Source organism: Sinocyclocheilus rhinocerous, unplaced genomic scaffold (assembly GCF_001515625.1).
Source record: "Sinocyclocheilus rhinocerous isolate Xijiao unplaced genomic scaffold, SAMN03320098_v1.1 scaffold2561, whole genome shotgun sequence".
Classification (NCBI taxonomy): domain Eukaryota; kingdom Metazoa; phylum Chordata; class Actinopteri; order Cypriniformes; family Cyprinidae; genus Sinocyclocheilus; species Sinocyclocheilus rhinocerous.
In genome coordinates this window covers 114,197-126,706 of record NW_015660886.1, presented here as the reverse complement: position 1 = coordinate 126,706, position 12,510 = coordinate 114,197, and the positions used below count along the sequence as shown (strand labels likewise).

Sequence of the window (12,510 nt, the reverse complement as noted above, 5' to 3'; positions counted from 1 at the left end):
TGTTTATCTTGCTTTGTGCCACTAAACTGGTGTTAACTTGTTTTTGTTTCTTTTCACCTTAGACCTGATGCCACTGAAAGAGGAGAGTCAAGAACTGAATGAAATGGAAGAGAAAGATCAGTATGAGAAATGCCATGATTTCATGACTGGGGGAAAATCTTTGAGTGACTCGCAGACTCGTGAAACAGAAACTAGGAACCTTAAAGTCCAGATGAAAGTTCACACTAAAGAGAAGCCTCATGCCTGTCAACAGTGTGGGAAGAGTTTTGCACTAAAAGGAAGTCTTAACATTCACATGAGAGTTCACACTGGAGAGAGACCTTTCACCTGCCCTCAGTGTGGGAAACGTTTTGCACTAAAAGGAGATCTTAAAAGTCACTTGAGAATTCACACTGGAGAGAGGCCTTACTCCTGTCAACAGTGTGGGAGGAGCTTTGCATTAAAAGGAAGTCTTAACATTCACATGAGAGTTCACACTGGAGAGAGACCTTTCACCTGCCCTCAGTGTGGGAAAAGTTTTGCACTAAAAGGAGATCTTAAAAGTCACTTGAGAGTTCACACTGGAGAGAGACCTTTCACCTGCCCTCAGTGTGGGAAAAGTTTTGCACTAAAAGGAAATCTGAATTGCCACATGAGAGTTCACATGAAAAAGAGTTTCACCTGCCAACAGTGTGGAAAAGGTTTCAGTGAAGAACAGAACCTTGAAATCCACTTAAAAATCCATGCTGGAGAGAAGCCGTTCAATTGCCCTCAGTGTGGAAAGAGTTTTGAACAGAAAAAAAACCTTAATGTCCACATGAGAACTCACACCGGAGAGAAACATTTCGATGCCACTGACAGAAATCACCTTAAGAATCATGTACAACATCACATTGTAGAGAAGCCTCACACATGCCCTCACTGTGAAAAGAGTTTCACACAAAGTACAAAGCTGGAGGAGCACATAAGAATTCACACTGGAGAGAAACCTTTCACCTGCCCTCAGTGTGGAAAGAGTTTTAAACAGAAAAAAAACCTTAATGTCCACATGAAAACTCACACTGGAGAGAAGCGTTTCGGCTGCAAACTGTGTGAGAAGAGCTTCACACGAAAAGAAACTTTTAAGGGTCACATGGCAATTCACAAGGGAGAGAATCCTTTTGATTGTGATCAGTGTGGAAAGAGTTTCAGATATAAAAGAAACCTTAAGCATCACATGAGGATTCACTATGGAGAGAAAAGTTTCACTGACGGAAATCACCTTCAGAATCCTGTACAACATCACTTTGTAGAGAAGCCTCACACATGCCCTCACTGTGAAAAGAGTTTCAAACAAAGAGTAAAGATGGAGGAGCACATAAGAATTCACACTGGAGAGAAACCTTTCACCTGCCCTCAGTGTGGAAAGAGCTTCACAAGTAAAGGATACCTTAGGATTCACATTAGAGCTCACACTGGAGAGAAGCCTTACAAGTGTCCTCAGTGTGAAAAGAGTTTCACGTATCACACAGACCTGAAACGGCATTTGCAAACTCACTCTGTAAAGATAATTCTGATTTGAGAGTGTATATTATATGTTGGTACATATGCAACATAATAGTGTTCTAAGAATCTTTAATAGTTTGTATATCAACATCCAATCCAGTTACATATGCAAATTACCATGTTCGGAGACCAAGAGTCGTAAACTTTCCCTCCAGAAGTGCAAGTCACCATTGGCTGTTTGACCCCCAAGAGGTGTGACCTCCACAGAACTTAAAAGGCCTCACTTCAGTGGCCCGCCTAGCTTTTAGTCTCTTCACTCATCTCTCATCACCTTCTCGTCTTCTGAGAACTAAGTCCCAGAGCCGGCACAACCACGCCTGGCAGGCCTTGACACACAGAGTTTTAGCTTCTTTTAGATTCTGAGAAGATGAGGATGTGAGCTAGAACTCTCCTGGAACCCTTAAGTGTGCCAGGCTTCGGCCTTGACTTTGCATTCACCAAAGATCCTCGGATATCAGCAGATGTCTCTCTTAGCTCTTCTTTACTTCCTACCTGGGAAGAAACTCCCAATCACCATAGAGTCAGAACATCTTTGGAATTCATCACCTTCAAACCCAGAAGAACGTGATCGCAAGTCCAAAACCTTGAAACCATCAAGACTTTCATCCGAGACTGCATCCGGACATTCGCCAATGACCAAGGCAATGCATGTATCGTACATTTAATTAAACGAAACAGAGGTTTAGTATAAGCTGTAGACCCCGTTATCAACGGCTCTTTTCATAACTTCATTCTCTGGTTTTCCTGATGGTTTCATCCATCAAGCCCCATTTGCCCTTTCCCCTGTATGAGTGATTGTATGTTTGTTTTAGATTAGTTATGTGTGTTAGCGTTTAGTTAATAAAACGTTTGTGCACAAATTACATGAGTCTCTGGTCCTGCTTGTGAATAATGTCCCTTTATGATTTTGAGTCTAGCTACATGCTCTAATGCATTAATACTGTAGGAAGGTATTTTCTGTGGCCACGAAAATATCCTTTCTTAGAGTAGATATGAACTTACACTGAATATTCGCTGGACGAGCAGATTAGTTGATGGCAATTTAATTCTGCTACAGTTACTATGCAGCTGATATAAATAACTGTAATTAATCAATATAATAATTTCCCTATAGAGCTAATTTGCTACAGTATTGTTAAAAGCGCTATATAAATAAAGGTGACTTGACTTAATAATTTTCATAGTCACAGCCTGTTAGGAGTTATAAATACTATTAAAGTGTGAGAATTAACCTGCGCTAGTCTACAGATGTGTGTCGCTAACAACACTCGTCAATGTCAAAAATGATTCAGATGGCCAATCAAATTAAAGTAGCCAATGTTTTCTGTTCACAGAAGCAGAGCGCAAAGTGTAAGTTTAACCTTGAAAAAGAGTGATGTAAAATGGAAATTTCCAAAATGCAAACCATTTAATATTAGTTAAAAATGAAAATTCTGTCATTAATTACTCACCCTCATGCCGTTCCAAACCCACAAGTTCATCTTCAGAAAACCCGTAAGACACAAGTTCATCTTCAGAACACAAATTAAGATATTTTTGATGAAATCTGAGAGCTCTCTGACCCGCCATAGACAGCAACACAACTGTAATGTTCCCAGGTCCAGAAATGTAGCAAGGAGATCGGTAAAATAGTCCATGTGACATCAGGGGTTCAACCGTGATTTTACGAAGCTACGAGAATACTTTTTGTGCGGAAAGAAAACTAAAAAAATAATGGTAAAAATGTTTTATTGTCTTTCAATAAGCATATATAGGGTAAGTAAATGAAGTAAACATCTGGTATGGCAATAAAGGTTCAGGGATTACAAAAAAAAAAAACGGCTTTATTCAACAATTCTTCTCCTCATCCCATCTCCACAAGATACACATCCTCTTTCAACACAATGTCTGCAAAGTTTCCAAGATACAGTGTTGTAAAATCTCTTGGTATTCCATATCCTAAAATTTTTTTAAACTCTAACAAGGTAGTAGGTAGTATTTTTGTACAACACAAGAATATATAAAGCTGGTCAACATCGACCTGACCACACATCCTCCAGCATAGTTGTGGTTTGGATAATTGTTTACTTTTAATTTTGGAAGTAATGAAAAAACGCACCAGATTTTTCCATGCAAACTCTTTCCACCTCCGTGAACAGGTAATTGAATGTTGTGCCTTACAAGCAGAATACCATTTTTCATTGCTCAACTAATTTAAACCACACCTCAAGTGTGGAAAATGTTATTTGATCTAGGTTATTTTTTAGGGCCAATGATTTTTCTTTGTCACCTAAAAGACACTGTATAGGCAAACCCTGGTTTGCATGTTCTACATTTTTCCATTTAGTATAACATGCAGCAAACACAAGACCTAATTTGTGCTGTGTAAAAATATTCCAGTAGATTTGGCAAGGCTAGTCCTCCTTTGTCTTTTGTTAGCTGCAATGTTGTATATTTGAGGTTTTTCCCTTCCCAGACAAATCTTAAAATTGTCCAGTCCCAAGCCCTGAACTGAATTCCATAGTTCTGATTGTTTTTTAGTCAGAATTACCCCAAGGTATTTAATATTTTTAGCATCCTATTTTAGGTTATAGGTTTGCCTGATTGATTGTGAAGGGGAAAAAATGTTAGAATGTTAGAAAAAACACATTTTTGAAACATTTATTTTATATCTAGATAACTTCCAATACTCTTAACAGTAGGTTCATAAAAGGAGAAGTCCTAGGCTCCCGAAGATAGATAATTACCAGCAAACAACCCAATTACATGATGTTCTTCTCCGATTCTCAACACTGACTGTATTTAATGCCTGTTGTTTCTTTGATAGCCGAGCTAATATCTTTGTACTTTTGGGGCCAGACTCATAAGACTGCTTCATTTTTAGACAGACCCCAAAAATTACATTTTATACATGTTATAATAAATGATCTGTGGGGTATTTTGAGCTGAAACTTCACAGACACATTCTGGGGACACCCAAGACCATGAAGTTTTGATGAACTTGTAGGTTCCTTTCAGAGTCTTTGTTGCCAGCGCTTTGCCAAGTCATGCAGCTTTGTAGCCGTTCATCCTGAGGAATCCGTTCTGGGATCCGTTGTGTTTACACGTCTTTCTCCGCTTCGTCAGGGGTATTATAAGTCAGTGTCTCATCACTCCAATGGATACGTATTTTCGTGAAGGGGGTCTGAAACCGTATCTTCTCTTCTTTCAGTACTTTCTTTATGCCATTGTATCCTTTACGTTTTTGCATTGTTTCTATCGTGTAGTCATGGTCGAACAAAATGGGTCGGCTCTGCATCTGTATCCACTTTTGCCAAGCCAGATTCAGAACAGTCTCTTTAACAGCGAACTGAAGGAAATTAACAACGATAGATCATGGAGGCGAATTAGCATTCGGCTTTGGGAGCAAGGCTATGTGTGCGCGTTGGATTTGGAGATCAATGTCAAGTCCTAGTTCATTCTTGAGGAGTGAATCCACGAACTGAGCGACTGAACTTCTTCCTCCGCGCCCTCCTGTATTCCGTAGATTCAAATGTTTCTGCGTGATCTCAATTCAGTGTTGGTCAGTTTCTCTTGCACTTCTCGGTTCTTTCAGAGTGTTTTCATCAGAGCAGCGTTCGTCTCGATAGACCATGTCTCCAGCTGTTCGATGCGTTTTTCTGCCTCGGTAAGCCTGCCTTGTTGTTTTTGAATTTCGCTAGTATTATTATTAAAGTATTATTAAAGTACTAGTTTGTACTGCAATTTCTAAAACGTCCATTTTCCGCTAACATTTGAGTGCTGTTGAGCGGATTCTCAAACACCGCTGATTGGCCATAGTGTTCACCCGCTCAACAGATACGACTGATTGGCTTCAATGATCATCGCTTCACGCTCTTCACCGAGCACTCACACAGAAGCACACGGGAGCATTTGAAAGCCGCGTCTATCAGCGCGGATCCGTCTATGTGCAGATATATTAGGGATCTGTTGATAGATGCGGTTTTCAAATGCTCCCGTGTGCTTCTATGGCCAATCAGCGGTGTTTAAGAATCCGCTCAACAGCGCTCAAATGTTAGCGGGAATTGGACGTTTTTAAAATTGAAGTACCAACTGGTACCAAAGTCGGTACTTTTGACAACACTACTGTTTACATGATGCGGAAGCAGACGCATACACATACTCTCTCCACAATGGCGGCGCACCGCTGCAGACGGTATGAGGAGAAGAATTGGTGAATAAAGTCATTATTTTTGTTTTCTTTGTGCACAAAATGTATTCTTGTAGTGAACCCCTGATGTAACATGGACTATTTTACTGATGTCCTTGCTACGTTTCTGTGCGCTGATCGTGGTAATATCCTTGCTCTCTATGGCAGGGTCAGAGAGCGGAAGTGAGAAAAAAGTGTCTATTACATTTGAAATATGGATATTTTTCTAACAAAAATGCATGGATTCGCTACAGGGGGTCTTTATTCGCCCCCCATAGCCGTGTGAGGCACGTTTTATTACGGATGTGTGCGCTTTATTTCACGTCTTCTGGACTGTTGACAAAAAGCACCCGCTTACCCCCATTGTACGGCTTGGAGGGGCTAGGACAATTTTTAATATAACTCCGATTGGATTCATCTGAAAGAAGAAAGTCATACACACCTAGGATGCCCCGAGGGTGAGTACATCACAGGCTAATTTTCATTTTTGGGTGAACTAACCCTTTAATAGAAATTTCTGGCAATCTTCATTGTTTACATAGAGAGATGCAGATGCAGGTAATTAACAAACAAAACTTTAATATCTCTCTCTCAAAATGTCCATATTTGAGAAAAAAAAGTTGAGTAGTTTGCATCACTGGATATAGCTGTCAATCATTTAACAGTTTTAACATAAAACAGTAAATTAATATTGAATGATTTGCGTTTTGGAAATTTCCATTTTACCTCACTCTCTTTCAAGGTTAAACTTACACTTTGCGCTGGCATTCGTGCTCTGCTTCTGTGAACAGAAAACCTCACCTACTTTGATTTGATTGGCCATCTGAATTATTTTGACATTGACGAGTGTTGTTAGCCACACGCATCTGTAGACTAGCGCAGGTTAATTCTCACACTTTAATAGTATTTGCAGCTCCTAAAAAGCTGCATGACTATGAAGAATGATTACCTCGAAATGAACATTGGTATGCAGTTTTCTCTATTGGTCGCGTGCCAGTGATTATCCCTCTGCATGCCAATGTGTGCCATTGGTTGCCATCCCCTGGTTTAAATTAAAGGGTGTCCGCTTAATATTTGAAACTATAGCAAAGAAGATGGTCAGGTGAAGAATAAAGAGGTAAAGGATATAAAAATATAATAATACAAATAAAAGAAGTGGTTAAAGTTCAATCAGATGAAGCTCACTTTCAGCTCTGTTGTGAACATTTTCTATTGCTATACTTTTAACAAAGAACACAAACAGATTTTGACATTTACATGACTTTTCATATGTATGTTTTTATTAGACTGAATTGTCTTTCCCCAGAGTGAAATTTCCTGATGTGTGAAACTCTTTCCACACTGAGGGCAGGTGAAAGGTTTCTCTCCAGTGTGAACTCTTATGTGATTCTCAAGGTTTGCTCTTTTCGTGAAACTCTTTTCACAGTAAGGGCATGTATGAGGCTTTTGTACGACGTGAATTTTTACATTATTCTTATCTTACAGACATCATTCCTGTCTGAAAAACTCATTGAGCACTTGTGACATCTAAACCATTTCGCTCCTGAGTGAATACTCATACAATGATTAAAGCCTTCTTTATATCTGAAACTCATTCCACACTAACCACAAACAAAAGGCTTCTCTCGCTTGTGAATTGTCATGTGAGCCTTGAAACCTTCTTTTCGTCTGAAGCTCTTCCCACACAGTTTGCAGGTGAAAGGTTTCTCTCCGGTGTGATTTCTCATGTGGGCATCAAGGTCTTTTTTCTGTTTAAAACTCTTTCCACACTGAGAGCAGATGAACAACTTCTCTCCAGTGTGAACTCTCATGTGAATTTTAAGACTTCCTTTAATTGAGAAGCTCTTCCCACATAGTTTGCAGGTGTAAGGTTTCTCTCCAGTATGAACTCTTAAGTGGGCAATTAAGTTTATGTTTTTGTGTAAATCTCTTTCCACACTGAGGGCAAATGAATGGCTTCTCTCCAGCATGGATTTTTAAGTGGACTTGAAAAATTTATTTTCGACTGAAACTTTTTCCACACTGTTTACAGGTGAAAGGGCTCTCTCCAGTGTGAACTTTCTCTTCCATTTCATTAGGTTCTTGACTCTCCTCTTTCAGAGGGATCAGGTCTAAGGTGAAAAGAAACAAAAACAAGTTAACTAGTTTAATGGCTCAAACCAACAGACAATGATAAAGATGTAAATCATCAAATCCAACAACATGTATGCTAGATCCTATATCCTCTAACCAGCTACAAAAGGTGTAACCTGTAATCTCAAAACCAAAACACAAGGTTATGAAACTGCATGTTAGATACAAACAATACTGGACAATCAATAAAATAAACTGAAGGACTTGCATACACAATGATAGCGAATACAGACAGCTATGCTTGTTTTCTTAAGATTTGTTTTTGGCATTTTCACTTTTTTATTGAGAGTTTAAAAAGGAAAGTAAGAAGTGTGGCAGAAAGAAGGGGAAGGGATCGGGAAAGGTTCACGAACCAAGACTTTGGACACCCAAAGCGCAACAGCACTATATGTCAGTGTGCTGCCCATGAGGCTATCTGCACCGACAGACAGCTGTGCTTGTTTAATAAACATCCATAACAACAGATTGGTTATGGGAAACTAGAACTAAGAAAGCAGATAACTGAAGACAAACTAAACTCATGAAAATGAAACTAACACTGACAGAACATATTACACCCCCCTCCAGGAAGGCACATCCAACTGAGGAGGGAGGGCAGGGGCTCTAGAGGTGGACGAGGGCTCGGCCAAGGGCTGGAGACTAGTGACGATGGTGGGAGGAACCAAGTTGGTGATGATAGTGGGAGGAACCAGAAGCAAGAGGAGCCAGGTGATGATTCAGAGAGCAGTCAGAAAGTCCACGGGGGAGATGAAAGAGGAAGGAGCCATGGTGGAGACTTGGCTGATGACACCCGGTGGATGACTGACAGAGATGGAGCCATCGGCAGATGGGACTAGGGTGCAGACAGAGCTGGTGGAACTGAATGACACTAACTGCTTTGGCAAACAAAGCGGAGCCACCGCAATAAGCATCTGAGGTGGAGACAGAGTTGCAGAGCTGTTATGACTGAGGACCAAGAGAGAGCCAGAGGGAGGGTGGAGATACGAAGCTTAGCTGAAGGCCCATACCTCCATGACACAGGCAGGGTGATGTCTGACCAAGGTGGATCCAGAGGAGCAGAGGGTCTCTGGTAGAGCAGAGAAAGGGAGGAGCCAAGATGGAGCAGACAGGTCAAGGTGGAATTATGGGCGCAGAAGCTGGAGGCAGAGTCATGGGATCATCCTGACTGGGTGAAGCTGGAGACTGGAAGCCCGGAGGCTTATCACTCCCTATTAGACATTGTATACATTTATACATGTATACATAAAATCTTGCTAATTACTTATAAAGCCCTGAATGGTTTAGCTCCTCGGTACTTGAGCGAGCTCTTATTGCATTATAGTCTTTCACGTCTGCTACGATCTCAAAACTCTGGCCATTTGATAATATCTAGAATATCAAAATCAACTGCGGGCAGCAGATCCTTTTCCTATTTAGCGCCCAAACTCTGGAACAATCTACCTAGTGATGTTCGGGAGGCAGACACACTCTGTCAGTTTAAATCTAGACATACCTGGCATACACATAACACACTAACACATTTCTAATATTCAAATCCATTAAAGGATTGTTAGGCTGCATTAATTAGGTCAACCAGAACCGGGAACACTTCCCATAACACCTGATGTCTTTGTTACATCTTTAAAAGAATGGCATCTATGCTAATATTAGTCTGTTTCTTTCTTATTCCAAGGTCACTGTAGCCACCAGATCCAGTCTGTATCCAGCCCAGATGGTGGATCAGCACCTAGAGATGACCTCTACAGCCCTGAATGTCAGCAGAGACCAGGACAACTAGATGAGCCCCAGAGACAGATCCCCAGTGAAGACCTTGTCACCTCGGCGGCTATCGGCACAGACCATGGGAACCAGGCGAGTCCTCACAATTTTTTATTGGAATTCTGTTTGGATTACTCCGTTTCTCACTGCTGATCTCTGAACTGAACCGCTGTCACTAGCAAACTTTGCTGTCTGTATGTTTGCCATTGGGATGCTGTGAGCTCTCTACCCTGTTACTTCTCCACCATATTTGGCTCTTCAGATGGGTGTTACCGCTCTGTCAGTCAGTTGCGCTGTTCGTTTACTGCTTGCTATCTGGGTGCGTTGTCTGTTATATAGTATGCTGTTTTTGGTGAAGTGACGTTCAGGGTCTGGCTAATGTGGTTTTCGCTTGCGATTGGCTCTTATTTGCTCAGTACTAACATGCATCGGGCAAAAGTTTCTATTTTTTCTTTTCTTTTATGCCTCATTTTTTTGCCTCACATCCGTAGTGGATATTGGATATTTACCATCTCAGCTAAGAGCCTTGAACTGCTGCCCGCATCTTGATTCTTTGATGTATAAATGCTGCCAGAGGCTAGGGATTCTCTGTCGCCCATGGTATATACTCCATTCACCGTGCCTCTTCAAGAGTCTTTTTTCTTCTCACACCAGAAAGATAGAAAGTATCTCTCCAGATCTTGACTGCACGATAAAGGGGGTGGTCTTGTAGTCATCTATCGAGATAACTTCTGACTCACGCAACTTGATTTTCATGATACCAATTAGGGCTGGGCGATTTGGCAAAAAAAAAAAAGTTTGACCGATTCTCGATTTTTTATGATTTTTAACTAGTCAAAATGTCCTACGACTGTTATATCCTACTGCAATCTCTAAGCTATTGATACTGCATCATTTTGTAACTCTTTTTCTTCAAATCTCTCTGATGTCTTTGATATCTTATGTCTATATATATGTCTTTGGTACACTTCTGAACTCCGCATCCTAAGGGCTACTGGTAGATGGCTTGAGTGTCTCTACAGGAAAACCGGCCTTACTGTTCACTATTTAGCTTTTATCAAGCATCTCAAAAAGTGCAAATCTGCTCTGAATTCGGCTCATTCTAGTTTTGTCTCTGCTACAATTAATAAATCAAGCAACAGGCCAAAAGCATTATTTAACACAATAAAAAACCTCCAGCCAAGGATGCTCTAGCTTCAAATGAATTTTACTGTTCCTTCCTGAATTACTTGCTAGAAAAGACAGATGCCGTCCACCAGTCTCTTCTAATGATGCTACAAAGCTTAGCTATCTGCCAAATCTATTCTGTAATTCCCTGTCTTGTTTTTCTCTGACTACTCCATCTTCTGTCTCTGAGTTAATCTTGAAATCCAACTCTTCATCCTGTCGACTTGACCCTGCTCCTACTTCTCTTCTGAAACTTTGCCATTGTTTCATCTCTGCACCTATCTCTCATGTCATTAATACTCTTCTAACCTCTGCTTCATTCCCTCTGCCACTCAAAACTGCTGCAGTTACCCCTGTTCTCAAGATCCCTCAGCCCTATCTAACTACCGTCCTATTTTAAATTTAGCCTTCATTGCTAAATCACTGGAAAGTACTGTTGCCTCCCAGCTTCAGTCGTTTCTAATCGAAAATAATCTCTTTTATCCCTTTCAATCTGGTTTTCACCAACTCCATAGTACTAAAACTGCAATTGTAAAGGTAGTGAATGAGGTAGAGTCTATACCTCTGCTAGTTGACCTTTGATACCATCTCCCATGAATTACTTATTTCTCATCTCTCAGATTTGAGTATTTCTGGTGCTGCTCACTCTTGGTTTTCTTCTTATCTCTCTGACAGACGATACTACATTTCAGTAAAGGATTTTCGATCACCCACTGTCCCCCTGGAACAAGGTGTCCCTCGGGGATCAGTTCTTGGGCCATTATTATTCATAATTTACATAATACCTCCTGGTCAGAGCTTGCACTGTCATGGTTTAAATTATCACTTTTATGCCGATGACATCCAATACACACTATCTGTACACCTGCCCAAACTGAAAAAAATCTCTGCTTGTGTGAATGAAATAAAATATTGGCTTAATTTAAATCTTTTGAAACTTAATATGGACAAAACTGAGATAATTTTGATTGGAACTCCGTCATTCACTAGCAATATTCCTACCAATTTCACCTGTAAGATTGCTGGTTCCAAGCGGTCTGCTCATATCACCCCAATTTTGTACGATCTCCACTGGCTTCCAGTAGTATATCATAATAAATTCAAAGTTCTCCTGCTCGCTTTAAAATCATTGCAAGGCTGGACTCCCCCTATCTTTGAAACCTGCTTCTCCCCTACACCCCGGCTTGCTCACTACGATCTTCTGACTCTGACCTTCTCGTTGTCCCTCGGCACCACCTCTGTTCAATGGGGGGCAGATCATTCAGTGTTGTGAATCGCTCACTTTGTTGAATTAATAATATTTCTGAACTTAAATCATCACTCAAAACTCACTTATTTCATGAATGTTATCATTCCTAAGTTTTTTTTGTGTGTTACGTTGTGCTTGATTCTACTTTGTTGTATGCTGCCCTGTCTATATAATGTTATTTTGTGGTTTCTACTAACTATTGTTTGTCATCATTGTCTACCCTTCCAGTGTTATTTTTTCCTTGCTGCATGCTCATTGTAAAGCATACTTGAGCCCTGGAAAGGCGCTATATAAATAAAAATTATTATTATTATTAATGCATGTCCTGTTGAATTCTATGACGAACGTATCAGGCTTTTACTTTTTACTTCCTCTTTTATACAGCTTGTTCTCAATCTGTTAGACTGTGTTACCTGTTGTCACTATGTGCTTCCAAATTCCTTTTATTACTGACACTTGTGGTCGCTGCTAATCTCGCATACATTGCTAATACTCTATTCACACACATTAC

The 12,510-nt window shown here is 40.4% G+C and overlaps 3 protein-coding genes across 3 annotated transcripts in view; 2 read left to right on the top strand and 1 right to left on the bottom strand.

The window, feature by feature from the left end:
- LOC107725777 (gastrula zinc finger protein XlCGF57.1-like) overlaps window positions 1-1,540 on the top strand; it is a 4,566-nt gene extending 3,026 nt beyond the window's left edge. The window contains exon 3 of the mRNA XM_016535170.1: window positions 63-1,540. Within this exon, the coding sequence (XP_016390656.1) occupies window positions 63-1,540 (1,478 nt within the window). The remainder of the gene's footprint in view (window positions 1-62) is intronic.
- Window positions 1-12,510, bottom strand: part of LOC107725790 (gastrula zinc finger protein XlCGF52.1-like) — a 187,823-nt gene that overhangs the window by 81,403 nt on the left and 93,910 nt on the right. The gene's annotated exons all lie outside the window — the stretch shown is intronic.
- The window catches only part of LOC107725776 (gastrula zinc finger protein XlCGF8.2DB-like), a 27,472-nt gene continuing 23,435 nt past the window's right edge, over window positions 8,474-12,510 (top strand). Inside the window, exon 1 of the mRNA XM_016535169.1 lies at window positions 8,474-8,618. Within this exon, the coding sequence (XP_016390655.1) occupies window positions 8,474-8,618 (145 nt within the window). The remainder of the gene's footprint in view (window positions 8,619-12,510) is intronic.